The 13,424-nt window shown below is 46.7% G+C and overlaps 1 protein-coding gene across 3 annotated transcripts in view; it reads left to right on the plus strand.

The window, feature by feature from the left end:
* NSMCE1 (NSE1 homolog, SMC5-SMC6 complex component) overlaps nt 1–13,424 on the plus strand; it is a 75,010-nt gene that overhangs the window by 8,242 nt on the left and 53,344 nt on the right. For all 3 annotated transcript variants that reach the window (XM_045072597.1, XM_045072598.1, XM_045072599.1), the window contains one exon: nt 1,652–1,785. In XM_045072597.1, the coding sequence (XP_044928532.1) occupies nt 1,764–1,785 (22 nt within the window). In that variant the 5' untranslated portion in view covers nt 1,652–1,763. Of the gene's footprint in view, nt 1–1,651; nt 1,786–13,424 lie in introns of those variants that run through there.

Consider the following 13,424-nt stretch of genomic DNA (forward strand, 5'->3'; position numbering starts at 1 on the left):
AACCCATTCTGATTCTTCTAAAAGCAGCATGATATAAGTTTTAGGATCTTTAGAGAAAAAAGTGTTTTTTTTTTTTTGTCAGCTGTCCCTCCAACACAATGCTTTATGGTCTGTTTTATTTTTAGGTCTCTGTCATTGGTAGGTAGATGTGGCATTAAAACATGTCCAGTTAGGGCGCCTGGGTGGCTCAGTGGGTTAAGCTGCTGCCTTCGGCTCAGGTCATGATCTCAGGGTCCTGGGATCGAGTCCCACGTCGGGCTCTCTGCTCAGCAGGGAGTCTGCTTCCCCCCCTCTCTCTCTGCCTGCCTCTCTGCCTCCTTGTGATCTCTCTCTGTCAAATAAATAAATAAAATCTTTAAAAAAAAAAACCATGTCCCGTTATTTATCCTCCCACCAGAAGAAAAGGTCTAATTCCCTTCTCCTACACTATGACCTGGCCTCAGTGGGTCTCTTCTAAGGAATAAGATCTGGTAGAAATGATGCAGTGACTTCCAAGGTTAGGTTTCGCACAGAGAAACGGTGTCACCTGGCATTCTCCCTCCTTCCCTCCCTACTCTCTTCCTCCTTCCTTTCTGCCCCTCTTTTCTCCCTCATCCCTTTTTCTCTACCCACCCCTTTCTCTCAACTCACACCCTGAGCTGACATGTGGGAAAGTCCAGCTGTGCTGGAGAGAGCATATGGAGAGTCCACATAGAGAAAGAGAAGCCCAAGGAGCCCCAGCTGTTTGGAGCTTTCTAGCCCAGGGCCAGATGTGAGTGAGTGAGTCATTCGATGGTCAGCTCCAGAGTCATCCCAGCTGACACCAAGGGGAACAGAGATGAGCTAAGCTCGCTGAACTCCAACAAAATTACAAAATCACGCAGAAAAATAAATGTTGCTGTTGTTTTAACCCGTCGCCAAGTAGAGCGGAGACAAGCTGTCTCCACTGAGCCCTGCCAAATTACAGATTCTTGAACAAGATACATGCCACTAAGTTTGGAGACAGCTTGTTACGCAGCCATAGCACCTTGAATTGCTGTAGAACCACGATACTCACCTCCCGCCTTCTTCCTTGCCAACAGAATCCCGACTTTATCTGGGGGCAGCGAGGTACCTGGCCTGAGGCAGTGAATCATGATTTGTTTTGGCCAGTCATGGTGCTCCTTCTCCAGCTTTCTCAGCCTCCTTTGTCCTGGGGGTGGGACCCAGTTCTGCCAATGGAACACAGATGGAAGTGGAAGGGGAATTAGGTTGACTCTAGGCAGAGGTGGGGGAACCTCTTGGAAAATGTTAGCATTCCTGATAGCAGTGGTCTTCCTGCTGTGACCACAGAACATCTTGTGACCATGAGAGAAGGCCAAGACAACTGCATTGTGGGAGCCCTGATATCTGAGAACGGGGCTCCAGCAGCAGCCAGTATCTGGAATTCTTGTACGGTGAGAAATACTTCCCTGACATCTTTGAGCAGCTGAATCATGCCAGCCGTGGCCAGCCTCCAGACTCCATGTAATAGGAGAGACTTGAACATCTGTTTATGTTTTTGTTGCTTGGTTTTATTGGGGGGATTGGTTTTGTTTGGTTGTAGTTTAACAGAACAGATCCAGTGGGATTATTTTTAAAGTTAGAGCCATCTGAGACCTCCAAGCTGGTGTGGCTCCTTTGGTTTTGGCAGGTGAGGACAGAGGGATGGCCAACAACTCTGAGCTGAGCACTGTGAACAAAGCCAGGAGACTGTGTCAAAGAGGCTGAGAGCTGGTCCTTTCTGCTACCACCCTTGGGGCAGAATGACATCCAATCATACCCCAGGTAAGGCAGTCTCCATAAAGAGGAGACGGTTTAGAGAAAGAATGATGATGGTGGTGATGATGACGATGGTGATGGTGATAGTGATGATGATGGTGATGATGGTGATGGTGAGGATAGTGATGATGGTATGATGAAGATCATGGTGATGATGATAATGAAGATGATGGTGGTGATGGTGATAGTGACGATGGTGATGTTGGTGATGATGGTGATGATGTTGGTGATGGTGATGGTGATGATGGTATGATGAAGATGATGGTGATGATGATAATGAAGATGACGGTGGTGATGGTGATAGTGACGATGGTGATGTTGGTGATGATGGTGATGGTGATGTTGGTGATGGTGATGGTGATGATGGTATGATGAAGATGATGGTGATGATGATAATGAAGATGACGGTGGTGATGGTGATGCTGATGCGTGTGGGGAGGATGTTGATGACAATGAGGTGGCGGTGATGATGTTGATGATAACGGTGGGGATGATGGTGCTGGTGCTAATGACAGGATGGTGCTGAGAACTAATACCTGTATAATAGTGTGGCACAGTGTCCCAGACCCCATTATGGGCTAATACGCTGATTACAGAAATTCTGGGAGTTAGGTGCTGTTATTAGGTCCTTTTCACAGATCCGAAATTCGGTACAGAGAGGGTAAGTAACTTGCTCAGATCCCATAACTGGTGAGTCCTGAGCCAGCATGCACTTTCTCAGGAAAGAGAAACTTCTGCCAGGAACCTGATAGACATTACACGCACACTTTGCAATGGGTGCGATTTGCTATCTGGGATACAGGAGGGTTAGTGTTTCTGGCTGAAGAACGATAGATTCCTACTTACTTACCTCCCTGATGTCCCAGGGGAGAGGGAAGAGGTCCTGAATTACCCTGATCTCAGGCTGTCTTCCTCCAGGCCACCAATGACTCAGCTGTTGGAGTTCGCAAAGTTGAATATCTCTCTCCTTCTTGGTTAAGAATCACTCTGTAGCTCCTTATTGCTTAAGGGTTAAACCAGAATTTCTCAATCTTGGCACTGCTGACATTTTGAGCTGGATAACCCCTTGCCATGGGAAGCTGCCCTGTGCCCTGTAGGACGTTTAGCAACATCCTTGGCCTCTACTCACGGGATTCCAGAAACATCCTCCTAGTCGTGGCAATCATAATATCCCCAAATGTTGCCAAAGGCCCCCTTGTTGGGGGAGGAAAATAAAATGACCCCCACTTTAGGACCATCGGGTTAAAGGAAACAGGCTTCTGACCTAGAGAAAGTGATTTTGACCACAGGTCTCGGAAAACCTTACTGCCAGATGGCGGGCTCCCCAAAGGGTGGGGTCCCCGCCTTCTGCCTATTTCTCTTCCCCCGAGGTTGATCTGTAGCTCACAGCAATCACGACTCAAGAAATAGTGGTCAATCAGACGTAACCAGACTGTGGTCAGGAAGAAAACCAGGCGAACAAAAAGCATGGAAAGTACAAATGGGCGGGGGTCTCTGAAGAGGTCCTGAGGGCGTCTCTGTTAGAGTGGGGAGCTGCAGTTGAAGGCAGAGGAGCAAGCTGACCCAGGTGGAAGGGGAGATGAGCTTCTGAGTCACAAAGGGCAGTGTGAGCAAGGGTTGGAGGCCGAAAGGTACACCCTGGGGAGCCGGGCTGGGGTAAGCAATGCAGCTTGGGCCCTGTTATCAAAGGTCTTGTACACCAGCCTCGGGTGATATGGAGCATCAGTGAATTCCACGCTGGGACATGAGAGGCCCAGCTTTGGCTTTTAGAATAACCCCTGTTGGGTGCCTGGGTGGCTCAGTCGGTTAAGTGTTTGCCTTCAGCTCAGGTCATGATCCCAGAGTCCTGGAATCGAGTCCTGCATCCGGCTCCCGGCTCAGCGGGGAGTCTGCTTCTCCCCTTGCGTGTTCTCTCTCTCTCTCTCTCTCTCTCACACACACACACACACGCACAAAAACAGAAAGTCTTTAGAATAACCTCTCTTTGACAGCTGTGTGGATGGTGAACCTCAGGGAGCTATGGCTGTCCCAATAATCCAAGTGAGACCTAGGGCCCAGCGGAGGGGACAGGAGGAGGCCGCGTTCTCCTCTTTCATTGCGGATAAACGCTAACCCTTTCCAAGAGCGTAAAAGCAAATATAAAATGTCCAGCCCCTGATACGCGATCCATTGTATGACTTTCTTCCCCACCAGCTCCGCGCTACTGTCCCCACAGTTCCTGGGCTGCCCACGCCCTTCCTTGTTTCCTCGGCCTGGGAAAGTACCCTCTTGCTTAAAGGCCTGATGTGTCTCCTCGGTGCAGAATTCTTGAGCCGCAGATGGAGGGCACGTTATGATTTCGTTTGTTTTCTCTGTGAGGCGGCGAGCAGGTGGAGGCAGTGACTTTGTCTTGCCCCTTTATTCCTTGAACTGATGTTGGATGAGCACCTATTATGGGCCAGGCACCGTGCTCGGTCCTGGGGTAGACCTGTGTGCAGCCGTCTTGTACCCCAAGCAGCCGTGGAGGGCCCGGGGAGAAATGAACGCATGGATGCGTGAACCGTGGGCTGGCCGCGGGGGGCTGAGACCTGGAGAGGCTCAGCGAGTGAACCACGATGGCCTGGCAGGAAGCAGCTGGGGAGGGGCTGAAGCTCCAGACAGTGAAGGAACGTGGAAACGGGTGTTTGGCACAATGGGGTTCCACACTGGGTGCTTTCCTGTGGGGTTTTCTGTGATTCCCAGACCTGTCAGGAGGCGTGGCTCTGTTTCTTCAGCTAGTTGGACAAAGACGTAGAAACTGTGGATATGTTTGTAGTAGCTGTGAACAGCTTGTCTCCCACACACACTTGTCCTCTTTACTGTGACAGCCTGTTTGCCTCTGGGGATCTGCCCATCCTCAAGTGTCCATCCACGTACACACACGGGGCTCCACGCCCAGCCTAGGGTGGGAGCGTGTGGTCTGGACCGACGTCGTTCAGTGTCCCAGGTGCCACTGGCCTCAAGACCACCAAGCTTGGTCAGGGGCAATCATGTGACCTGAGTGCCTTCAGCTAGTGTCCAATCAGGGTGAACTTCAAGGTTTTGGTGGGCTGCTGGGACAAGAGCACTGATACCCTTTTGCCCTGGTTGTGAGTGTGGAAGGTGTGGATTGCACCTTCATTGCTGTTGGGTCCCCGCTTATAAACACCAGGAGAGGTCCTTTCTCTAAACGAAAACCCACAGAAGGCGCTCATGGGTTGGAGAAACAGAGAGTGAAATTAGGTCCCGATGTCACTGTCTGAGCTCCTGGATCCAGCCATGTCTGAAGCCAGCAAAATCTTATCACCTACATTTTGGTTATTTTCTCGAGCCGGTCTGTTGGATTTTTGATCTTAACTCTTGTAGTGCTCGACTGGGTGCTCAGCCTGTGGCAAGGAAATCTTAGTACTCCAGTGGAAGGAGGAAGAATGTACCACGGCAAAGCTGTCAACAGGAAGAAGAATGTACCACAGCAAAGCTGTCAACAGGGGGGCACCCTGCTCTGGCCCTCTGGGTGTTTTGCAAGAAGAAGGCAGTAGAGCATCAGATCCTTTAAACAAGGGACAAGCCAGTGTGTGCGCTGCATTCCTAGAGCACATTTCCTAAAGGCGTGGTCTCCTTGTTCCAGACATCTTCTTGGGTCTTCGCACAGACTCTGGTACAATCAGTGCTTCTTGTCTTGGTGATATCCTCCTCTGGTCCTTGAGCATCATCCATGTCTTCAACTCAACTTACCCCTGGGTTCGTTCTTGTGCCTTCTTCTTGTCTCAGGACACTTGGAGATACTTCTGGAAATGTCATTCCTCCAGACTGGACTCAGCCCTGTAGCTCTCATTTCTTAGAACTCTACCATGTGTCCCGTGCCATGTAATCAGTTGTCTCAGTCTTCAAACAACCCTGTGTCTTCCCATTTTAGAGTTGAAGAAATTGAGGCCCCAAGAGGTTAAGTAACTTGCCCAAGGTCACATAGCTCGCAAGTGGGGAAAGCGGACCACACCTTGTATCTCCTCTACTCCACAACCTGTGCCTTTAACCCCTCCGCCATATTTCCTCTGGGATTCTATCCAGAGGCTGTATCTACATGCTTCCTTGCCTCGAGGGCAGGACCCAGACCAAAATGAGCTAACGTCCTAACCTGTTTTTCCCACTCTAGTAGATGGTATTGACCGCCCACCCATATCTCCTAGCACTTACCAGTCCAGCTTCTGACTGCAAGCACCAGCGACTGTCCAAGGACATGCTCTGGCCTCGGGAGACGGCTTAGCCTGTGCAGAGGGCGAGCAGAAGGCTCAGAGGGTTAGCGCTCACAGGGCGGGACTCAGCCAATAGCAGAATTGGAATTGGCTGGGAACTTGCTTAGTTACCCTACTTCTCAGGGCATGTGGCAGGGACAACTTAAAGGCATGCTCTGCGGTCTCCCAGAGGGTCCAGAGAGATGGCGCTCTGATCCCCCAGCTTTAACCTCCTCATCAACGCTCCTGCCCTTGGTCCCTTCCCCCAGCCCTCACTGTGCCACTCTCTCCTGGAGCTTTCTGGATCCCTTCACATGTGAATTGTGCTCCAGTCCTTGTCTGAGGGATTTCTGGGGCCACCTAACCCAAGTCAGCTGCCTCTTGTAGCATCTTTGATGTTCTTCCAATCAGCCACCCTCTCTGGATCCCAGTCCATATCAGTTAGGTAGAATGGACTCTACCTGGCTCAGAAGTGGGCAGGTGACTCAGAAGTGACCAGTCAGAGCACTGTGTTCCCTTAGCCTTAGTGATTTGGTAAGAGATGGGCATGTGACTCACTGGAGCCAGTGAGACGCTGAGATTCTTCTGGGGCTGCAGAAATAGAGAGCCACCTGTCCTTTCATTTCCATAGGTGTCTCACCTGTACTGCTTGGAAGATGTGAGGGCTGGAGCTCTGGCAGCCATCTTGCTTGAAAGCGGTTTTACTACCTCTGAATAGAAAGACAGAATGTGTGTCGTAGGAAATTGCGACGATGGCTTCTCTTTAACCCTCCCTGTATCCACACTCTTTGCCTTGTAACTTATCGGTGCCTCTAACTTGGATTCTGAGTTCTCCCGCATGAATTGACGGGGATATCAGCAGACGCGATGGGAGGCAGAAGCTTGACATTGGTTTCCATCATTGCACTCACTGGCATTTCCGCCATTGCCGTGAGGACACCACCCACAGGGTCAGAGATAATGTGGAGCAGAGTTGCTCAAATGCCAAGCCAAAGCCAGTCTAGAGCATCCACCCTATGCCCAGACATGAAGGAGCCCGGCCAAGATCAGCATAGCTACTTGGCCAACCATCGCAACGTGAGCAATAAATGCTTCTGTTGCAGGGCTCTGAGGGCTTTGGGGAGATTTGTTACAGTAGTAGGTAATAGATGCAATTAGAAAGTTGGGGTCATACAGAAAAACTTTAAAAATTTAAGTGACAGTCACCTGAAATCTCATCAGTAGCCCCTGCTGACATTTCGGTGAACATTTCTCTGCATGCATGGGCACACACACCATACACACCTCCAGGCTCATCCCCAGTCAGAGTTAATATAACTTGGGCAAGTTGGGAGAGGGTTGGGGCAGAGACCACAAAGATAAGGATTTGACGTCATCCTGGAAAGGGCTGTTGTCGCTTCAGTACATCTGGGAGGAAGTAACAGTGATGAAAGGATTAGCCTTGGGCGTGTAGAGAGAGGAAGACCAAAAGGCTAAGGTCTCAGGGTGGTTGAACGAGGTTATAAAAACACGATGGTTGAGGAATCAGAGATGGACAGCACGATAAAATAAGCAGGAATGGGAAGATCCTTGGGAAGGAATCAGGCTGGTTGATTTAAAACTCTTTCACCCCTAACCCTGAGGTTCGTTCATTCATTCAATGAACATGTATGGATACCTGTTATGTGTCATCACATCCTAGGAGCTAAGGACCGCAAAGACGTGGCCCCTGAGCCCCAGGGAGTTTGTAGTCAGCTGAAGGACAGAGGCACCAGGTAATTAGGGTACAATGTGATACCAGTTCTGAGAGGAAACCATGCAAACAGAGAAAATGTTCTAGAGAAGGGCCAACCATGTGGGCATCTGGTGGATGAATAGGAGTTCTCCACTTTGAGGGTGAGTGGGATGAGGTGGGGACAGTGACCCAAGGGAAGGAACAAAATTTACAAAGGTACGAAGGTGAGACCAATCCCTGGGTGCTTGCCATAAGATCAGGGAAGGTGAGGGGCAGGGAGGTAACAAAGACAAGTAGAAGAGAAACGAGGCTCTGATCCAGAACAGTAGCTTTAAACTTTTTTTGATTATAAGCCACAGTAAGAAATGCATTTCCTATTTTGGCCCCACACAATCATACACACACACATATAGACACACACACACACGTGAAGCAAAGGTCAGCAAAACAATATTTCACCCTGCAACATGGCATTCATTCTGATATTTGTTTTCAAAGGTTGGTCAGGGGTAAAATAAGCTGATCACAAAACAATTCCCATCATATGATTTTATTCCTATAAAATTCTGTAAGAGGCCAAACTAATCCAGAGCGGTATAAATGACATCACTGGCTGCCTAGGGTGCGGACCGGGTGGGGCAGGATAAATTGCAAAGAAGTGAAAGAACTTTCGCATGAGATGGAAATTTTCTCTATCTTGATAGGGGTGGTGGTTACATGGGCACATGCATTTGTCAAAAACAAATACATAAAAATAAATGTATGTGAGGGAACTTTATCGGGTGGGGTTGATGTTCTAGATCTTGATAAAGGATTTGCATTGCACAGGTGAACGCATTTGCCAAAACTCATCAAATGGCACACTGATGATTTGTGCTCTTTGTTGCGTGTAAATTTTACATCAGAAAGAAAAAAGATCGTTGACAAAAATTGAACTGTAGCTAATGAGATGCAGGCTGAAGTGTTCGGAGGAAATATTGTGGTGTCTGCAACTCACCACTTCGCCATGGCTAGAGCAATGGAAAGTTTGACAGACGTGTGATAAAGAAAATATAATAAGAGTGCTAAGGCATGTCAAGATACCTCAATGAAGAAAGACCAGTCTTGTTCATACCCAATGCTGGAGTAACTGGGTATCTACCTACAAAAGAATGAAGCTGGATCCCTACCTCATGTCATATACAAAAACGATTTCAAAATGGATCAGGGACATAAATACAGGAGCTAAACTATACAATTCTTAGGAGAAGGCATAGATATCAATCTTCCTGACCTTGGACTAGGCAATGGTTTCTTAGCAATGACACACACACACGCAAAAGAAACTACAGTCAACAAAAGAACAAAATAAGGCAAGCTGACATCCTCAAATTGAAAAGCTTTTGTCATTTAGAGGATTCCATCAAGAAAGCAGAAAGATGATCCACAGAATCAAAGAACGTTTTTGCCAATCATACATCTGATGAGAGACTTGTCTCTAGGCTATGTAAGCAACAATTACACTTCAGTAATAACAGTCCAGATGATCCGATTTTAAAATGGTGAAGGATCTGAACACACCATTCTCCAAAAATGATATATAAGTGGCCAACAAGCACATGAAAAAACACTCAACATCATCGGGGAGATGTAAATCAAAACCACCATGTTTTGTAGCTACCCCGAAAGCAATTATCAAACAGATGGACAGTTGTAAGTGTTGATGACGATGTAGAGAAATTGTATACAGCTGGTGGAGATGGACAGTGGTGTAGCCACTTTGGAAAACAGGCTGGCAGTTTGCAATTCAGCAATTTCACTCCTGGGCATATAACCCAAGAGAAATTAAAACATGTGTCTGGGGATGCCTGGGTGGCTCAGTCAGTTAAGCAAGCGGCTGCCTTCGGCTCAGGTCATGATCCCAGTGTCCTGGCATCAAGTCCCACATCAGGCTCCTTGCTCCGTGGGGAGCCCGCTTCTCCCTCTGCCTCTGCCTGCCACTCTGCCTGCCTGTACTGTCTCTAGCTCTCTGACAAATAAATAAATAAAGTCTTTAAAAAATCTTTTAAAAAATGTGTCCATATAAAAACGTGTACACAAATGTTCACAGAAGCCTTATGTGTAAAAGCCAGAGGGTGGAAATGACCCAGATGTTCATCAGCTGTCACTGGATAGGTAAAATGTGGCATATCCACACAAGAGAGGATTACTTGGGAATAAAAAGGAATGGTGTGTTGGTACCCTCCATGAATCTGGAAAACACGATGCTAAATGAAAGCAGCCATTTGCAGAGGCTCACAAGTTGCATGTTCTATTTACACAAAATGTCCGCAGTAGGCAAGTCCGTAGAGACAGAAAGCAGACTAGGGTGGCCCAGGGCTGGAGGTGGGAAGCACAGGGTAGGACATTGAGGGTTGAGGGGTGCAGGGTTTCTCTGAGAGGATGAGAGGCTCTAGAATTGATTGTGGCAAAAGGTGCACCAATCTGTGAGTACACTAAAGCAATTGCACATTTTTATAATGAGTGCATTGTGTGATTTATTTTCATTTTTTAAAGACTGATGTATTTAGGGGCGCCTGGGTGGCTCAGTGGGTTAAAGCCTCTGCCTTCAGCTCAGGTCATGATCCCAGGGTCCTGGGATCGAGCCCCACATCCAGTTCTCTGCTCAGTGGGGAGCCTGCTTCCCTTCCTCTCTCTCTCTGCCTGCCTCTCTGCCTACTTGTGATCTCTGTCTGTCAAATAAATAAATAAAATCTTAAAAATAAAAGATTGATGTATTTATATGAGAGAGCATATATATGAGGGCATGGGAGGAGGGGCAGAGGGAGAGAGAGAATCTCAAGTAGACTCTCCCCTGAGTGCAGAGCCCCATGCAGGCGGGGCTCAGTCTCAGAGTCCTAAGATCACGACCAGAGCCAGAACCGAGAAATGGACACTTACCTGACTGAGACACCCAGGTCCTGTGAGCACAGTATGATTTATGGATTGCATCTCAATAAATCTATTTAAAAATGTTTAGGTAGATATAAATGAAAAATTTGATAAATTGCGCTTCACCCAAATTAAACACTTCTGCTCCTCAAAAGACACTACCAAGACACTTAAAAAGATAAGCCACAGAATGTGAGAAAATAGTTATAAATTATATATCTAATAAAGGACGTGTATCCATAATATATAAAGAACTCTCAAAACTCAATTAAAAAAACGACTCAACTTTTTTAAATGGGAAAAAAGATTTGAACAGGCATCTCCCCAATAAATATAGACATGTAGCAAGTGAGCAGATGAAAAGATGTTCACCATCACTCGTCATCTGGGAATTACAAATTAAAACCTCATCACACATTAGAACGACTCAAATTTTTTCAGTGCATTGACAACACCAAGCGATTGGGAGACGCCAAACAGCTGGAAGTCTCATGTGTTGCTGGAGGGAGTGCAACATGATATGGTCATTTGGAAAATAGCTTGACAGTTTCTTACAAAGTAAAACATATTTTACCGTACGACCTGCTGTCCTACTCCTGGGTATTTACTCCAGAGAAATGAAACACACTTCTAGGAAAACCTTTCTGCAAATGTTGCTGCACAGTGACTCTATTTGTAATTGCCCAAAAAACAGAGACAACCCAAATGGACCCCAGCTGGTGGCGAACAGATAAACAAAGCCTGGCGCATCATGTGGTGTCTTGGCAGTAAAAAGGAACGGCCCTCAGATACACACAACACTATGGAAAAATCTCCAATGTGCTATGTGTTTTGAAAGAAGTCAGACTCAAGATACTACATGCTGTGTGACTCTCTTTCTATGATAAGCTCTAGGGAGAGAAAATAGACCAGTGGTTGCCGGGGCCAGGGGTGGGAAGAAGGGTCACTGGAAACAGGCAGGAGAGAATTTTTTGGGTTAAAGGCACCATTTTGTATCGTGACTGGGGTGGTGGCTACTTGACTGTGTTTGTCCAAATTCATAGACGTGTGTTCTAAAATAGGTGATTCTCACTGTATATAAATTACACCTTAATCTTAAAAAATTAAAAATATATATGAACTATATATAGTTCATAATTATTGTATAGTATATATAATAATTATAATAATAAATTAATTAAATAACTATTAATTAATTAATTAATTAAAATTATTATACTAATAATGAATTATATGTTAATCTGGATGGTGGGAATATGGGTACTCATCATACAATTTTTTACAACCCTTTGGTGTGTTTGAACATGTTCCTAACCAGATGCCTGGCAAAAAAAACATCGAAAAGATGTTAGGGGGTTGATAAAAATAAATAAATATAGGCATGACCAAAACAAGCTAACAATCCATTAAATTTTATAAAAAATGACTCATTTCACCCTTCAAGGTTTAAATAATAATAAATATAATACTTAAAGCATTACAGGTCCACAGCATTGATTTTTAAAACCACTGATGGATCCTGACCTTTAGTTCAGAGAACACTGCTTTAGGTTAAGGCCCTTGAACTTGAAACTGAGAGAGCCTTGGGGAGATTGAGGTCCCCAGATGTGGACTGAGCTGGGCCGACTCCCCACTCTAGGACCGGGAGTAGTTAGAGGTCCTGGGGAGTCACTGTGGTTCGTGCCCCGCTCAGAGGGAAATGGCTGTCTGGTGTCCCAGGGAAGTGGGAGCAGGGAAAAGAATCCTGTGTCCTGCATCAGGGGGCCAACATCGTGGTGACAGCAGAGGGCAGTTGGCATTCTGAAAGTCATCACCTGTGTGCATGGAAATCAAAACCTTCCTCAACCATCTGGACTGTATCAGACCTTGGATTTTCACGTGACTCTGGATGAAGGAGGTTTCTCAGGTTATGACAGAGGGTAACGTTCTCGCCAGCCCGTCATTGGGCACACAGGGTCAGGCTTAATTTAATTTATTAGTAAAACCATACTTCCCGCATTTAAGACAATCGCAGTCAGGGAAAGTTGTAGCCCTATTATATTTGATGTATGTATCACAGTTACATTTAATTTCAACTTCTGTAGAGGGGTTCACGAATAAGAAAACAGTCTGCTACTTGAAAATGCAAGTTTGGAAACCTCTCATTCAGACTCATTTTAAGAGTTTCACCTACCTGTGGTCTTGAAGCTCAGATGATAGCCCTGTGTCTTCTTTACTGACCCCTTTCCCTGACATCTGTGCCTATTTACCCAATGCTCGGAATTCTGGCAGTTTTGAGAGGGAGCAAGTCTTTCATACTTCTTTGCCTTTGCATAGACCCTTTCCCTCGCTTGTCCCCTTGGTGAACTCCTATTCATCCTTCAAGACCCTACTTAAGCTGCCCCTTATCTCTGGAGACTTACCTGGGTCCTTTCTCTTTATGACAGTGGCTGTGATTCCTTTTTCTGCATTTCTACCCATCTGTGCACGCAGCTGTAACATCAGGCTGGCTTCCTCTCTGCATGTACAAAACCATAGGAATTTGTTGTTCCCAATAAAACTAAGCCTGATGCCAAGCCCTCATACTCAGAGTATAATAATAAATGACTTTCAGTGGTTACTGAAGTCTCTCCCTGCTTCCAGGGTGACATGATGGTGGAGGCATCATACATAGGACAAATGCTTACATAAAGTCCTCTGGGTTCTGAGCTGCAAAACGCGCCATTGAGTGGCTACTGTCTGATTCTGCCTGCCCCCAGCAGGAGGTTGGGTGTCCTCACTGCTCCTCCCCTGCTTGGGCACCCCCTCGTCAC

This window comes from Mustela putorius, unplaced genomic scaffold (genome assembly GCF_011764305.1).
Source record: "Mustela putorius furo isolate JIRA1106 unplaced genomic scaffold, ASM1176430v1.1 tig00004039_pilon_pilon_pilon, whole genome shotgun sequence".
Lineage (NCBI taxonomy): Eukaryota > Metazoa > Chordata > Mammalia > Carnivora > Mustelidae > Mustela > Mustela putorius.